Source organism: Echiichthys vipera (assembly GCF_963691815.1).
Source record: "Echiichthys vipera genome assembly, chromosome: 16".
Classification (NCBI taxonomy): Eukaryota; Metazoa; Chordata; class Actinopteri; order Perciformes; family Trachinidae; genus Echiichthys; species Echiichthys vipera.
Genome location: NC_139841.1, coordinates 23525699 through 23543176, shown reverse-complemented (window position 1 = coordinate 23543176; position 17478 = coordinate 23525699). Strand labels below are relative to the sequence as shown.

Genomic DNA, 17478 nt, shown 5'->3' with positions numbered 1-17478 from the left:
GTTTGTATCCATTAATGAATAAACCCGATATCCAGGAACATTTCAACTAAATTCACCAGCCTCAGCAATGACAAAGACAACTTGGAATATTTTTTACTTTGGCTGCTTCTGTGTGAAATCAGAATCATAAATACTTTAATAATCTCAGGGGGAAATTTTTTGCTACGAAACTCCAGATATACAAACAACAAATGTAATACAGCTGAAACATATATTATAAAAAACTTTTAAGAAATATATACAAGATCAAAAATACCAGACGAATGTGCAATAGAACAGGTTGTCTATGGATGAGTTTAAATCACAGAGGGGGTGAAATGTTATCACACGATGCTTGCAGGAGGTACCGTTTCACAGAAGTACCCCACTGCAGCGCAAGACCGTCCAGTGCGTCAAGAGAAAGCTTCAGTTCATTCCAGTCAACAGGTATGTGTGTGTGGTCGGACCCACTGTTTTTTTTTATCTGCAATGAAATAAACGACCATTCACCTTAGATTATTTTTATCTTTTTTTCAGGAAAAATGAAGCTCCCAAGCACCGCAGCATAACAGAATGAAATGTGACACTGAAACAAGCATGTAGATTATGTTTGATATGACAACGTGGAGTGTTGGATCATTATTTTGCACTCTATTTAGTGTTTGTTTATTTAAGTTTTGCTGTCATTTTTGATGGTGCAGGCCTGCGGCAACTTCATATTTTGGACTTTTCTTTTTTACAGCACATGTTTCTATTAGTTGGATTTTGAAAAACAAATGTTAATGCCCTTTTGTGTAATATTGCAAGTTGCAGTAGTGAGAAGATTCATCAGTGTGTGTGTGTGTGTGTGTGTGTGTGTGTGTATATATATGTACGTGTGTGCGTATGTATGTATGTGTATATATATATACATACGTGCGTGCGTGTATGTATATATATATATATATATATATATATGTATGTATATATATACATACTTGCGTACGTGTGCGTGTTAAGTTCAGAAAGTTAAGTTCACTTGTTTATTGAGTTTTTGCAGTTTGGGACCAAAAATCGTTCTTTTCATGTGGCTAATGAATAAAGTTTACTGCTGTCAGGGTTTCAGTTAGTTTCTAGAGCAGATAAATGCCATGGATTCTCCTTCATACTACAGCTGTTGTTTTTGTCAGAAATGTCATCTTTCTTTCCCAAACACTTGTTCTATATCAGGAGTTAATTCTCAGTTACTTGATTTCTGTTCTTTTATAGCTAAACAACATGAGAGTGTTTAATGTCAGTTGTGTTGCTAACGTTTTACAATAAAATTGTGAAGTTGAAAATAATAAACTAGCGTCTATAAAACTGTTAGGACTGTACTTGACGGCAGTCCATGAACTGCAAACATAAAGAGAGCAAGTGTAAAGGACGGTGGTTTTATAGAGTCCAAAGGAAAGTGGGAGAAATGAGATGTGCAGGGGGAAAAAACATAAAAGAGGAGGCAAGGATCAGATTTGGACACACTCGTCTGAACAGCACACTTATGTATAATAGACAAGCATAATACAGGCAGACATGAATACTTTGGCCCGCAAGATCATATCAAGATTCTATGAGAGCTGACCTGCGAGTTTAAAGCACATACACCGCAACTTTACTGTTGACAAACATGAGCATCCATGCTACCAGTCTCTACAGACAAACTTAATCCACCCCTCCCCAAAAATGGCCAAAAGAAAGAGAGAGAACAGGAGCTTTCAACGCCGGGAGGAGGCAGATGATCTGTTTCTGAAGGTAAAGAGCTGTTTGTCTCGTCTGCAGAGCCACCGTGGCTGTAACCAAAGAATAAAACACAAGAAACACCACGACAAGAACAAGGACCTGCACTGAAAAGGTTCAACATTACACATCTGGAGAGAAGGGAAAACATGCACATTTGGCCCACAACTTTGTCACAGTTTTTAAATTTGGCCAACTGTGAATTGGAGTTTGACACCCCTGGTCTAAGGTATCCATAAAGAGAAGTCTAAGTGTAATGTATATTATAGGATTATTTGAGTCACACTCCTTACCTGGTGGTGGCGCTAGTGCCCCAAAAAGTTGTTTGCCAGCCGCCTAAAATACCTAGAAAAGAGGAGGAAGAACCAGAACCACGCATGCGCAGTTCCCTGACCTTCTGTGGTTCTCAAGCTTCAAGCAAGCATGGCTGTCCGGGCGCTGACGAAAGGTAGCCTACCCAAAGTATTTGAAGTTATCCTACAGAGTTACTTTATCTATCTAATATGTTTGGGTGTGTGTGTTACAGAGTTGTAAATATGTGGAACAGCTGATGTTTGCTGTGCTTGTAACGTCAGCCCTAACTGACAGAGAACAGCTTAGCTTAAAGCTAACGTGCGTAGCTAGCAGTTCTGGCTTTTCTTGCAAGTGCATGGTCAATGTTTTTATGGATATTTGTGTCTTTACCTTCAGGGCTCTGGGGGCTACGACCATCCCGGGTGGTAAAGGCCGGATACCCCTGCGGTAGACAACAGTACGCCACCGCTGCAGCGTCCGTCAACTCCCTCCGACAACAAACTGAGGATGTTTTGGGTGAGCTAATGCATGAGAAAATGAACGTAACACGCCTTATGTCAGTGTCGTTTATCTCCTAGACTTTCACGAATGTCATTTCTCCAACATGCAGAAAAAGTAATAAACGAGCCACTCGAGAAGCCGGACTTTTTCCGTGTGTCGGAGCTCTTCTCGCTGAAAGACCTGTTCGACGCCAGGGTGCATCTTGGCCATAAAAAAGGTTGCAGACACAGGTCGGTATGAATTATCCATTTTCATCAACAGTTTAACTAATTATAAGTAGACTTTAGTGTTGCTCTAACGCCTTGTCACAGACAGGGAATTGCACTCAGTAGTGACATGGGGGTGGGAAGTCACCTTACAGTTAATTCATTTTCAACCGCTTGTCCCTGTCGGGGACCGATCTCAGCTGACACTGGGCGTGAGGCGGGGTCCACCCTGGACAGGACGCCAGTCTATCACAGGGCACATAGAGACGAACAGAGACAGACAACCATTCACACCTATGGCCAATTTTTAGAGTCATAAATTAACTTAACATGTGCATGTCTTTGGACTGTGGGAGGAAACCGGAGAAAACCCAAGCAGACACTGGGAGAACATGCAGACTCCACACAGAAGGGTCCCAGCTGGGATTCGAACCATCACTGTGAGGCGACAGTGCTAACCACTTATACTATGTTCAGTAGTGCAGAGGAAAACACATGTCCATTTGAGCGTGAGGGATATGACTGCAACACATGATTGTATGCATCATCAAGTACCTGCTACTATTTTTGCTATTTATTTTACTATTGTTTTGAACTTTAAAAAATATATATATTTTATTTAAGTTTAATGTGTCATCCTGAAATCCCTTTTTTTTGTCGGACCAACACCCAAAGACATCATTCAGTTTACTTTCACAAAAAATGTTTTGAAACATTGCAAATCCTCATCAAGAATGCAGAACCAGACAATCTGACCATAAACAATTTAAGCGGCTATCAAAATAATCACTGATTGATTTCCTGCTGGTGAACTAATTGTTTCAGCTCTAGGGGAGGAGATGGAGATCTACCAGATTATACACATTGCAGTCTACTTTTTTTGGACTCCAGACACAATGCACCGGAGTAAAGCTACAACAACTAAAAGTCACTGTGCACTTACACTACTACCGTGTCTATTTTGCCACACAGATACAGTAGACATGAAGTTTAATATTGCTTACAAAATCCCCATTATATGATTCATTTGAAAACTTATGTTTTTTTTTCTTGCTCACAATCAAAATGTTGCTGCTATATTACATTACTCCAGTTAACATAAGTCCTTTTCATAAGTTCCTTTGTTATATTGTGCTTTGCAAGTTAGAAATGTAGAATTAAACCCAACAACAAACACAAAGAAGTGGGCCTCAATAAAGGCTTATCACTACATTTACATTAAAACACATGATGGAAATGTTGTTATCATCTAGCTCTTATGTATTGGCTTACCACAGTAAACAGATAAGGATATGGTGTGGTTTAGTGACTGCTGATGAATCAATGTCAATACTGTACACAAGTGGCTGCTGCTCCTGGAAACAGAAGCACGGTAGGCTGCTTGAACATTTTATTTATTCATTTTTTTAACATTTGATTCTTTTTCTTAGGCTTATGGAGCCGTACCTCTATGGCTCCCGTTTGGAACAAGATATAATTGACCTCGACCAGACTGTGGAGCACCTCCAGCTGGCCCTGAACTTCACCGCCCATGTAGCCTATCGTGGTGGCATCATACTGTTTGTCAGCCGCCAGCGTCAGTTCGGCCACTTGGTGGAGCGCACCGCGAAGAATTGCGGGGAGTACGCCCATACACGGTACTGGCAGGGCGGCCTGCTTACCAACGCCCCCATCCAATACGGCCCAGGAGTCCGCTTACCAGACCTCATGATCTTCCTGTCCACTCTCAACAACGTGTTTCAGCCGCACATCGGAATCAGAGATGCAGCAAAGATGAACATTCCCACAGTGGGCGTGGTGGACTCTAATTGCAACCCCAGTCTGCTGACTTACCCTGTGCCTGGGAATGATGACACTCCCGCTGCAATGGAGATGTACTGTCGCTTATTCAAGATGACTATCCAACGTGCCAAGGACAAAAGAAAACGGATGGAGCTGCTGCACGGCCTGTCGGCACCCTCTACCCCAAGCTTGTGACATAATATATTCCTAAATAAGAGACATTAAAAATTGCATTTTAAAAATTCAAACCCGTCTGTTCCTCTTCATCATGCATCTGCATTTGGAGGGGGAAAAATGCTTTTGTTAAGGGCTGAGACCACAATGTTTTCTTTTGTTAACGTGTGTTTATTACTCTTTAATGAATCTTGTTTCTGTGACATGGTCTTCTTGTTCTAATTTAACATTTTTCTTAAAGCAGTTTGACCAAACTTAACTGAACATGGCTCATGGTTACATGGGCCGACATAATCTTGACATTAACATTTTAAATCGGTCAGTTCTTTGTGTTTCTACTGCTTTCATATTCTTGGCCACAGGTTATAGAATTCATCCTCCATCATAATCAAATCTCTTCAAATGATATCAAAGTGTCAGTTTCCTTTCAATTTTCAACTCTAGGTCCAATAGTCTGGCTTGTTGCTACTGTGGTGAACCCTTGAGGCCATGTAGGTACACATGTAGCAAAAACGCTGCTTAAACTCAAATGTACAACTTAATTTATATATATTTCTTTATATATATATAAATATATATCAGTTCAAAAATCTGACAAATGTAATAATTTCCCAGAGCCCAAAATGACATCTTCTAAAAGCTTGTTTTATCTGACCAACAGTCTCAAACCCAAAGATTTTCAATTTACAAAGCTGTAAACCAACAACATGCAGAAATGTGAACATAGTGTGTTGATATGTCTGCCCATATACAAGAATAACACCCTACTGAAGGTTACCTATGCGGTGTAACGACAAGATGTATATTGTACTCCGGATCTCATTAAATGTACTTAATTTTACTACTTGACTGCACGTTCTCTTCATCTGGTAAATGTTCAACTGAAGCAACAATAACTTCTGATTCTTTTAGAAGTCAGTGTTCAGTACTTTTGTGTTTTTACTGCTATATAAATAGCTAGTAGTGTCTTAGTTTCAAATATGGAGTCATTTAATTTTCACCAAGGACAACAGTTGATGTACAAACTCAGCTGAATTAAAGCATGATCTGATCCCAATGACTGAAATATTGTCTGATCAGGTATTTTATGAACTTGTCTTCCATAGCATCCCTTAGCTAGTGTGTAGTTAAAAAAAAGTCACTGATAAATGGTTGCATAAACCATTTTGCTTAAGGGACTCACTGAATTGCTAAGGCAGAAGACACTGATGTAAGAGCGGTATGTTCGCAAAGTGGAGGAAGTTTGGTCTCCCTCTGTTTCCGTAGAGCAACACTATGTTGCTGTATTGGTTTTCTCTGACCACCAGGGGGAAAGTCCTCATAGATGCATACATCTACATCTATGGGCAAGTGCTGCAAGGACAAAATGGTGAGTAGGAATCACAGGTAGGACTATATTACTCTAAATACATGCGTTTATAACCGATGCATTTAATATTAAATATGAGAATACTCTTAAAACACCTGTTAAACGTCTCAAATGTCTGTTTGCATAGAGTTAGGAAATTTAACTTGGTAAATGTCCACTTATTAGCTGTATAATGTTAGTATTTATGTCATTTCCATCCCAGTCGATGTTATACTTAAAGATAAATACTTATATTAAGTGTTGTTTCTCGGGTTTGGTTGGTACTTTACCGCTTTACCTTACATGGCAAACGTAAGCAACAGGCTATTTTTAGTTTGGAGCTGTTCACGCGCTCATGTTCACGGTGCCATCTCAAATTAGGAGTTTGACTTTAACTGTATTTACTTTTTAGGTCTTATTCCGGTTTTTATTATATCCAAAGTAACAGGTTTTAGAGTGTAGAAAATAGTATAAATTATAATAATAAAATAGGAATGATTATGCCTGTGAATAATCTCATTTGTCCAGGTCATCGTTATCCTCAAAGCAATTTCAGTCAAAAGCAACTGGACTTGGTTATTATATGTTATATTTATTATTACACAAATAACCAAGTCCAGTTGCTTTTGACTGAAAGTGCTTTGAGGATAGAAATGATTATGTACCTTAGAAAAAATAAACAAAACACATTGAATAAATAGAGATATTCCCCTTCCCATTTTGACATTTCTGGAAACATTTCTCACCACCAAAAGTTGTTTAGAGAATTTACACTGAAACTAGGGACCTGTTTAAGCTTCTTCCTCAACGTTGCTAATAGCGACAGTTAAAGTAAGTGACGCACACAGTTACAGGTTTGACAGGCTGTCAGACGCTCAGCCGCACCACCCACCCTTATACACCACCGGTCAATCTGCTAAAACAGGTGTTGTGCAGTATTCAGCACCCCTGCGGTGAAACGCACCCCCTCGCTTTATAGGTGATAGTCTGGATCAGGCTGTTGTTTCAACCTATAGGAGCAACAGTAACATTTTGTCATTAGTATTATTTCTCAGATTTTGGAAGGTAGTGGTGGGAACGATCAGTTCATTCCTTATTTTAGTCAGAGCCGGCCTCAGAAGATTGTACATAACATTGATTTCTCATTTATAGACGTGGCTTTCGGCTCTCTCAAATATTAATGGACCAACGGGCAATAATATTTGGTATGTAAACATTTAAATGGTTATGATTTTGTATTGTAATATAATCACATCTGTCTTCTGATGTATTCATTTTGTTCATGCAGGTACACTAACAGAGAGAGGATGTGAGGCTTTGTCAGATGTCCTATCTGATCACAGAGATTGAGATGACTGTGTTTCAGAGACAGGTAACAAACTGGTCTCTGGGAAATCTAAACTGCACATGAGGGTTAAAAGTGCCCCTTGAGACGCAACACTGGCTACAGTGTCTCTGTTGTGCAATAAGTGGGCAGACAGTAAGTGACTGGCTCACGATAACTCAATTTCCACTGTTTTGTGGGCTTTGGGTATGGAACCGGGCCAGATACTTAGTCTCAATTTACCACAAGGTTGATGTATTCACATTGAGTAAAACCTGAGTTACTTTGAGTATATTTAACTTGTTGCACTTAAAGGGATAGTTTGGTTGTTTGGAAGTGGGGTATGATGTACTTATCCATAGTCAGCATGTTACCTACAGTAGATGACGGTTAGCATGCCAGTAGGTAATTTGGACAAAATGCCGTTAACATTGTTATGTTAATGGATTGAACATGACATTTTCTCTAATGAAGGTCTTCGCCATGTAGAGGCCCAGGGTTCACCTTTGATGAACGTGATAAACCCGTACAGCAGCCGCAGAAGTGCTCGGGAAGGTGAGCATCCATGCTGACTCGGCGTTTGCAGACTCTATGTTTCCTTTGTTATCGTCCAGCGTGCCCCTTGAGGCGTTGCAGTCCAACACTGTGTTGAGCCTGTGTCATAAGGCGGCAGAGAATAAAAGGTCAACATCATCATAAATACCTACAACTGGGGATTTGGAGTGATGTTGTTCACCGACAGATCTAATTTTTTTTTAAGTTAGCAAAAGATAAAATGATTGTTGAATTTGAAAATCGAACCTAACGAAGCGTCTGATGGGATTTTTCTTCACAGTGTAAGTACCCCGGTCTTCGGACGAGACATTTGAAGCCCTCTGCAGACACGTATGCATTGAAGACGTGGTTGAAAGTGAGACTGTTACATATGACCACCTTAAAACTAACGTTTGATGACGTGCCTAAACGATGTTAAGGCATGTCCGAAGACAGCAGAATAATACCTCTGTAAATATTTTGTTGACCAGATATTCAATAAAAGCTCAAACCTAATTGAGTGTCTTTTATTTATCTATACTAACAAAGTGTGGAAATCTTTTTTCTAAGTTTTTGGAGGTTTTTTCTACCCATTGACTCTTATTTTGTTTTTCTTTTCATCATCACATCACACATCTTCAGCCTCTTAACCGGGGTCGGGTCGCGGGGGCATCAGCTTTAGCAGGGGACCCCAAACTTCCCTTTCCCGGGCCACATTAACCAGCTCTAACTGGGGGATCCTGAGGCGTTCCCAGAGTAAAAAATGATTTCAAAATCATTTTTCAGGAGTAAACCTTAATAAATGATATTTTTACTCTAGAAGGAGTTATATGACTAAATACACAGTTAACTTACAGTAAACAGATCAAGCATGCATTGTTGTTTGTCTGTACATGTCCCTGTTTATGAAGATATGAAAAAAACAAAAAATGTCCTTATATATATACAGAGAACTTGTCCATGCTATATAATATAAACCATATGTATACCCTTCATTTAAATTATCTATAGGTTCAAATGTATCTATTTAAATAAATGGGAAAGTGTTAACTGACGTTAAATGTCCCTTGTGTATTTCTGAATTCCACCTCAATGAAACTGTCAAATGTCAACGATGGCAGAACATCAGTGTGAACATTTATTAATTAAATATCAAGGGTCTGCAATGTGTTTCTTTTTTGAGGCCCAGGTCCCCTTAGCTGAAAGAGACTACAGCCTGTATTGTATAAAATTGAGTTGCATGTTAATCGGGGCCTACAATAACACGTAAGGCAGCCCAAAAGCCTACACACACCTTTACAATATGGAGCACACAATAAGCTAATAAAAGTAATCTTGACATTCATATACTATATTTATGCATCATGTTTTAATGCACAGTGAACCTTTAATCTTAACTGTATCTGTGGATGTCTTACCTGTAGATCAGTAAGCCATCATCAATGTTTTCAATGCGGATTTATGGAAGTGCATATTTTCAGACATATTTAAATGTTTTAAAGGAAAAAGAATCCTGGTATAAAGACCTATTAATACAATCATGACAGCAAATGATTAGGAAAGAAACAAATTGCAAAGCATATTGTTATGCAGTCATTTATTCCATTAATCCATTATCCTTTGGAGGTCATTTGGAGTGCTCGGCTGCTGCATTGGTACACACCACCTCAACACAAAAGCTCAGGACCGGGTATCGAACCCCCACCTCCCAGCTGGTGGCGCTGAGCAGGATGTGCTGTTGACTAGTGCTCCCCCCTCTCGCGGAGACCGACACAGAGGCGCAGGCGAGATTTATGTCGGCGGTATAAAAAAAAAAAACCCTCACAGCTGACATCCCGCATCTTTCCCTTTAAAGGAGCGCAGAGAGATGAGCCGCTGGGAAACAGATTCGGCTCTCATCACTGACTATCTGTGTCATATCTGTGTAATTTAATCTGACCAGACAATACAAGAAAGATGTTTTTATAACGGGATAATCGGATATGCTGGTGATCGCGGCTGTTTTTTTTTAATTCCGGGCTCTATCGGAGATTTCCTCGCCCGTATGGAGCTGAAATGTGAAATGGCTCAATTTCAAGGACGCACTCTTGATATTTTTCTCTCCGGCAAATGATTTGCGTTGATGGAAGAGCATCCCGACAGCACCAGGTTCGGATCCCGTGTTGTGTCAGCCGCGTTGTTGCAGTAAAAAAAGACTGGGTGAAGAGTATGGCTTATGCTGCGCTCAATAGTTAGACGCGCGTTTTTGGTTATTTGTGACGCAAAGGTTTCGCCGTAACGATGTGATCGCAGCGGTCTCTCTCTCTGTGGTTTCTCTCTGCACTGCCTCCTAAAAGAGTCTCTCATAATGCCGAGGGCTTTGCGGAGACTGGTCCATATGGTGCTGTTCTGCCCTCTGTCCAAAGGCCTGCAGGTATGTATGCACAGCGTGGTGCCAGTGTGTCTTTGTCGCTGTAACGGGCTCCACCTGCATGCATGCCAAGGTGGGCTGAATCCGCGTCCAGGCCACATGCATCACAAAGAGTATTAATTAAAAAAATATATATAAAAGGGAGAATTAGAAGGTGCAAAGCAACCACTCAGCCATATTTGTTTTATCCTGAGGTCAAGTGACCAGCTGTACATTCAGTTATTGTTATGAAGGCCTCAGTAGTGGGAAATAGTTCAGTAGCTTACATGTATCAGTTTGAAATAGGCTGCTGTCCATTTCACCTTATGCTCCCACTTCACTATTTGAGGCTGTTTTGCACCCCACTACATTCAGCTGATTTACATAAAATGATAGGCTTGTAAAATACATGCATTAGTGTTTCTCAACTTTTTTTTGCTTGGAACCAAGGATGCAAGGTGGAGTCATTTTGAAAACCGAGGACTTACAGTGGAGTATTTTCATATGAATGTATTGGGACTTTGACTCAAAGGCCCTTAATAGGCCTTCACCACTGTGTTCTTTCAGTCACTGTGCTGGAGGACAGTTATTAATGATCTGTTGTCGTGTCTTCTTTCTCCCCCTCCAAAGAGTCGTCTCCCAGCCATTAAGGTGAAGTACCTTCTCCTGGCATGGCTGGGCATCCTCATAGCCAGCTGGGTCATATACATGCAGTATGCATCCTACTCTGAGCTCTGCCGAGGGCATGTGTGCCACATGGTCATTGTAAGTATAGTCTCTCAATTCTGTGACGGCCAGTGTCGTAACTTCATCACTGTGTTGGTGGTGAGGATGCTGCAGAAAGGCCAGGACCATATTGTCTCCATATACTTCTGTACGACCATCTCCGACAGGGGTCAGGGTGAGATGTAGGAAGGGAAACCATTTGCAACACATTCAGTGTGAGGGAAAGCTCTGACAGCACACATGCAAATTAATACAGAATTAATTTGTTTTGAGCCAAGAAAAAGAAGATGAAGTTCTATATGTTTCATGAATTACTGAGTGAAAACAAACTGTTGACTGATGAAATTGTGAAAATACAATTTTTATATTCAGGATTTAAATTATAAGCCATGATGTCGTAACCATCCAAGACAGACTTAACAATAGTATATGCTCCTGTAGAAGCCCCAACTCTCTTTTTTAAAAATGTGTGGGTGAGCTCTGTTCGTGAGCTCTATTCTGGCACATTTTGACACATTTGTGACTATGCTGCTTAGGGTAGATTTGAAACTGGCTTATTTATTGTTGCTCCAGCTGTGTCACAGAACTGCAGGTAGTCTTAAGGCAGAAACATAAAAAATACAGGCTCGATGGAAGAATACAATACAATTCTGATGCAGTGAAGTGTTTAGACACCTAAATATTGTATAAGAATCCAAAGCAAAGGGAAAACGGCAGCACAAATGGACAGGAGGGTTGTCTATTTAGGAAGAGCAGGGACAGTTGGGGCCTGATATGAGTTGGCCTCATACACGGCCTTTGATGCCGGGTAAAGATACAGCCTATAGTTTAACTACTCTCCCGCTGTGCCCAGCTGTTTCCAGAGCCTTCGGCTGCTCTGAACAGAACAGACACTCACACTTAATGACACGCTGAGGAACACGATAGGCAAATAAGAGGAAGAGAGGATAAGATGTGCACCGCTCTCAATATCCATAAAGCTATGGTCAACAGCAGGTTCACTTAGATAGGCTGAAATTCTGGCGTCTCCTGAAAGTGATGACAAGACATGACATGAAATACTCTGGTTCATAACCAGTTGTAAACCAACATTCGTTTTAACATGGAATGTTTGATCGTGTGCTTTAGAGGTGCTGAGCCAAGCTAGCTCTATCCACCTGTTTCCAGTCTATGTGCTAAGCTGGAAACAGGCGGATAGAGCTAGCTGACTGCTGATGAATGCTTCATATTTACCACACAGTACAGAGACGGGTACAGATCTTTTAATCAGATGTCACTTTTAGAGACATTTTCCAACTTTATCGAAGCAAATTAATACCTTTAGGCATTAAGTGAAGGAGTTCGAGTACCTCGGGATCATGTTCACGAGTGAGGGGACGATTGAACGTGAGTTTGGCCGGAGAATCGGAGCAGCGGGGGCGGTGTTGCAGTCGCTCTACCGCACCGTTGTGACGAAAAGAGAGCTGAGCCGGAAGGCAAAGCTCTGGATCTACCGGTCAATCTTCGTTCCTACCCTCACCTATGGTCATGAAAGCTGGGTCATGACCAAAAGAACGAGGTCGTGGGCACAAGCGGCCGAAATGGGTTTTCTCAGATGGGTGGCTGGAGTCTCCCTTAGAGATAGGGTGAGAAGTTCAGCCATCCGTGAGGAACTCAGAGTAGAGCCGCTGCTCCTTTGTGGTGAAAGGAGCCAGTTGAGGTGGTTCGGGCATCTAGTAAGGATGCCCCCTGGGCGCCTTCCTAGGGAGGTGTACCAGGCACGTCCAGCTGGGAGGAGGCCTAGGGGAAGACCCAGGACCAGGTGGAGAGATTATATCTCCACACTGGCCTGGGAACGCCTCGGGATCCCCCAGTTAGAGCTGGTTAATGTGGCCCGGGAAAGGGAAGTTTGGGGTCCCCTGCTAGAGCTGCTGCCCCCGTGACCCGACCCCGGATAAGAGGCTGAAGATGAGATGAGACAGATGCATTGGATCATTAATGTACTGTATATTCAGATGCAAATAATTACACGGTAAAATGTCACATCAGGATATGAACTTCAAACACATGTCTACATGGCTTTCATGGATTATTATGCCTGTTAATCTGGTTATTGACCATACTGAATATGCCATAAGCATGTATGGATAAAGAAAGAAAACAAATCTTGAAAGATTCAGCTTTGCAAGAGGACGAGACACTTAAGGACCGACCTGACCATTTCCTGTGTTGAATGTAGTTCATTTCCTGTTTTTCTTTTGCAGTGTGATCACTACAGGAGGGGCATCATATCAGGCTCGTCCTGTAAGGCATTGTGTGATCAGCGAACTCTAACCCTGCAGCGCTGCATGTCCACCTCATCTACACATCAGGTCAAATAAACACACTGTACACAACACACACTCACACAAAATAAGTTCTGGCTAAATAAAACACCCCTAAACTAGACCCACTTTGTACGTATGTTAATGATAACCAGAGACACAAGCAACAAAGTGGAACAGGTTTTATTTATTCTTTTAAAACATAATCACATATACCCCCAAGGTCTTTGCATATTCAATGTGGCATCATCCCCTCAAGCATATTTCTGAAAACAATAAATACAATGTCAATAACATGAGAGAACATTTGTAACATACATTTAGTAGCTCAATGATTTATAATTAAGCCTGAAACACAGATGTTATATGCTAATTATTTTCCTGGAGGAAAGCAAACTCATCCACAAAAATATTAGATGGGAACGCAGGCAAAATGTCTTGGACTTAGTATCGACATGATTCATGTCAGGTCTACTGCATGTTTTTAAATCCATCAGAAAAGGGAAGTTTTGTATAACAGCTAATAGGTAAATCAGTGTGAAAACCAATCATGTAGACAGAAAAACATCCTAACCACACCTTCATTTTATCACACATACAATCATATAGACGTCTTCTCTCGTCTCTTATTATTTTCACATTTCTAAAGGTGTACATTGGATTGTGGAAGGAGAGACCTGTTGTGATCAAGTGTGGGATCGAGGATCCAGTGAAGATGGATGGGGCTCCTGACTCCGTCCTACGACAGGAGATGACCTTATTTGACAAACCCACTCGTGGAACCTCTATGGACGAGTTTAAAGAGATGCTGCACAGTTACCTCAAGGTCTCAGCAACTACACTATTATAATATAGTATAATATGTTGAATAATATAAATCACCATATCATATCTCCTTCTTGTAGGCTAACCTCGGTGAGCAGCCATCTTTGAGCACCATGGTGGACAGGGTCATTACCCTGGCTGATGTCAACCAGGATGGCAAAGTGTCTCTGGCAGAGGCCAAGTCTATCTGGGCTCTTCTCCAGATGAACGAGTTCCTCCTGATGGTGGCGTTGCAGGAGAAGGAGCACACCCCCAAGCTGCTCGGTTTCTGTGGAGACTTGTATGTGACAGAACGTGTGGGCCACAGCTCCCTCTACAGTCTCGAGGTGCCTCATTACCTGCAGCCTCTGGTCCCTGAGGCCCTGAGCTCCAGCCTGAACCACTGGCTCGCACCAGCCTGGCCCCGCAGGGCTCGCATCACCATCGGTCTGCTGGAGTTTGTCGAGGAGGTCTTCCACGGGTCCTACGGGAGTTTCCTAATATGTGACGCCAGTCCTCGCCACGTGGGCTACAATGCAAAGTTCGACTGCAAGATGGCCAACCTGCGCAGTGTGGCATCTGAGGCACTCGTGAGGGGGTTTTTGAGGGGGCGGCGATGTGAGACTAATGCAGACTGCACCTATGGCCGAGACTGCACGGCCACCTGCGATCGACTAGTGAAGCAGTGTAACACTGAGGTGGTACAGCCTAATCTTGCAAAGGTGTGCGTGCTGTTGCAGGATTTTCTGCTTTTTGGAGCACCTTCAGACCTCCGTGGGGATCTGGAAAAGCAGCTACGCACCTGTGTGACACTCAGCGGTCTGGCAAGCCAAATGGAGGTGCACCACTCACTAGTCCTTAACAACTTAAAGACATTACTGTGGAAGAAAATTTCCAACACTCAGTACTCTTGAAAAGAACTCCAAGCTGTGAGAAGTGAATAATTACATGAACATGAGTAGTTTTTGCTTATGAAGCTTTGCCAAATTTGTTAGAGCAGTAGAAGTATTTTCACTCTATATTGACTGTGAATAACAGGAAGCTGTGAAACAATGAATATACAATAGGACTTTTCTGTTGTTTTCCAATGCATTATTTTGAGAAGCACATTTATCTGTTTAGACATAATGTTCTCAGGGCACTGCCTTTAACTTTATTTGTAAAATAATCTGAGTAAACGTAGTTTTTAAGATAGTTTCATAGAATAATCCTTTGTCTATCCCTAGAGGCAGATATTTGACAAAGTGTGCTTTTGTACTACTGTAAATATTGGTGGAACTGGTTTGTTACCTGTGTATGAATGAACCTACACATGGATGAAATAATGCATATATATAGTAACACTGAAATATCCCTCTTGGTATTGGTCTGATATTGATAATGTATCTGAACAGGCTGGAATTTCAAATGATCGGACACGATTAAAACAATTGATTTTCAACTGTTGTGAATAAAATTGCGTTCTTCTAAATTGGGAAGCTGGTGTCAGTACAGAAGAAGTCAAAAGTCAAAACAATGGAGGTGTTCTTTTCTCTTAATAACTCTGGTATGAATGAAAACTGGCGTACCTTTCAGTTTTTCCTGTGTTTGAACTGCAAATACACAGACAGGCGGATAAAGGGATGGATGGACACAGAAACAACTTTTTTTGTGGTTATTCATTATTCATACCCACCCAAATGGCAACTGCTTGAATATTTTATCAGCTGTATGAGTTAAACTTACTCTGAAGGTACCAGAATACATACTCATATGCAGGACTGCAGTACTTAAAAGGACACATCCATGACTTTATGAACAGAAAGTCCACAACGGTTCTAAATATGAAATAACTTGAAACTACTGTCTACTGATTATTTGAATTTAAAGGATAAGAAAGCATCAGGCTAACTGATCAATTAGCTACAGATGTGGGCCCTGGTCCGCTCTGTACATCCTTAACTCAATGATATTACATTTCAAAATCTTAGTCCCTTCTTCTCCATAGGGATGCCTAAATCAAAATACCACTCTGACTTACCCCACTGCTCTTGATACAGAAAGGCGACCTCCTTGGGATCTCTTGATTTGTCATCCCTGGCGTGTGTCATCTGATCCACATGTGTGGTGTGTGCTGCTCTAGGAGTGTTGCTCTGGAGATAAACTCCAGCAAACTTTTCACTCCTTATGGGGTGTACTTACTAGCACTCATCTTCGATAGATATGATGACCGTTCTTTTCTGAAGACAACCTATGGACATGATTTGGCAATGTGTGCAGAATGTCTGGTTTGTTCTTCAAACAGAAGCAAAACTACTTTCTGGTGCCATAGAGGGGAGACTCTGTTCTATTCAGTTGATTCCATATGTCACACACAAGGTAGCGTGGATGAAGGTGTTTCTAACCCTAACCCTATTTTTCACAATTTGGTTCTCCTCTACTTATTAAACCGTCTGTTTACATCTGTTCTGCAGGTGCATGAATTGTAACATTGAACAGTCAGATTTCAATACCATGCACACGTGTCAGATTCACAGACTGGGTTTGTTTGAATGGATCTGTTTATATTCAGATGTAGGCCTAATGCATTTTTGATCAATTAGGTAAACCTGTGTACGTGTGGGTGGTACGGTAGGGTGGTGGGTGGCACGGTAGGGTGGTGGGTGGCACTGTCGCCTCACAGCAAGAGGGTTTCTGGTTTGAATCCTGGCTGGGGCCCTTCTGTGTGGAGTTTGCATGTTCTCCCCGTGTCTGCGTGGGTTTTCTCCGGCTTCCTCCTACAGTCCAAAGACATGCACGTGTTAGGTTAATTGATTACTCTAAATTGCCCGTAGGTGTGAATGGTTGTCTGTCTCTGTTTGTCTCTATGTGCCCTGTGATATACTGGTGTCCGGTCCAGGGTGTACCCCGCCTCGCCCAATATTAGCTGGGATCGGCACCAGCCCCCGATAGGGACATGCGGATGAAGATGAATGAATGAATGAATGAATAAATGACTCTAATGTGTTCTAGTGTAGTAGCTTAAACCACTCTTTTAATATCTTTATGATGCAAATCAGTGCAGATTTTTAAAAATGTTTTTTCCCCCTTTGGCTTTTTCTTGATCTTACAAATATATATATATAAAGCATCTCTTCTGATATTGAGTTGTTCGAAAAGGCCTAGGTTGACAATAGTGAATTATTCTTTAATTGGGGGACACTGAAACCTGGCATCCCCATATTGCCTTCAGGTGCTGTCGGAAACAAGTATTACCTCAAAGCAAATGCACATAAATAGTAGACCTACGGATTCACACGATTTCTGTGCTAACACACCACCAACACAGTCAACAGATAAACACAAACACATTACTGGAATCTGCTAATTTGTGGTATTAT

General features: G+C 41.4%; 2 protein-coding genes and 1 long non-coding RNA gene across 3 annotated transcripts; all 3 read left to right on the top strand.

The window, feature by feature from the left end:
* Positions 1–2146: 2146 nt before the first annotated feature.
* Positions 2147–5540, top strand: mrps2 (mitochondrial ribosomal protein S2). The gene is made up of 4 exons (XM_083929491.1): positions 2147–2182; positions 2425–2544; positions 2639–2759; positions 4166–5540. The coding sequence occupies exons 1-4, from the start codon at positions 2158–2160 to the stop codon at positions 4710–4712; spliced, it is 813 nt and encodes a 270-aa protein (XP_083785617.1). The 5' UTR covers positions 2147–2157; the 3' UTR covers positions 4713–5540.
* A 465-nt stretch (positions 5541–6005) lies between these two features.
* LOC310959163 lies at positions 6006–8383 on the top strand. Its single transcript, XR_014593562.1, has 5 exons — positions 6006–6060; positions 7192–7244; positions 7328–7411; positions 7838–7918; positions 8199–8383. It is a non-coding gene; the product is annotated as an uncharacterized lncRNA (long non-coding RNA).
* Positions 8384–10244: 1861 nt separating this feature from the next.
* dipk1b (divergent protein kinase domain 1B) lies at positions 10245–15033 on the top strand (the record flags this gene model as incomplete). Its single annotated transcript, XM_083929403.1, has 5 exons — positions 10245–10310; positions 10917–11051; positions 13256–13363; positions 13965–14141; positions 14221–15033. The coding sequence occupies 5 exons, from the start codon at positions 10245–10247 to the stop codon at positions 15031–15033; spliced, it is 1299 nt and encodes a 432-aa protein (XP_083785529.1).
* Between the last annotated feature and the right edge of the window lie 2445 nt (positions 15034–17478).

What these genes read in the sequence shown, in the direction of transcription:
- mrps2 (XM_083929491.1), top strand. Translation starts at nt 2,158, where the DNA reads ATGGCTGTCCGGGCGCTGACGAAAG. An exon ending in TGTCCGGGCGCTGACGAAAG is followed by an intron (nt 2,183 to 2,424) that starts GTAGCCTACCCA and finishes CTTTACCTTCAG; the next exon opens with GGCTCTGGGGGCTACGACCA. An exon ending in ACAAACTGAGGATGTTTTGG is followed by an intron (nt 2,545 to 2,638) that starts GTGAGCTAATGC and finishes TCCAACATGCAG; the next exon opens with AAAAAGTAATAAACGAGCCA.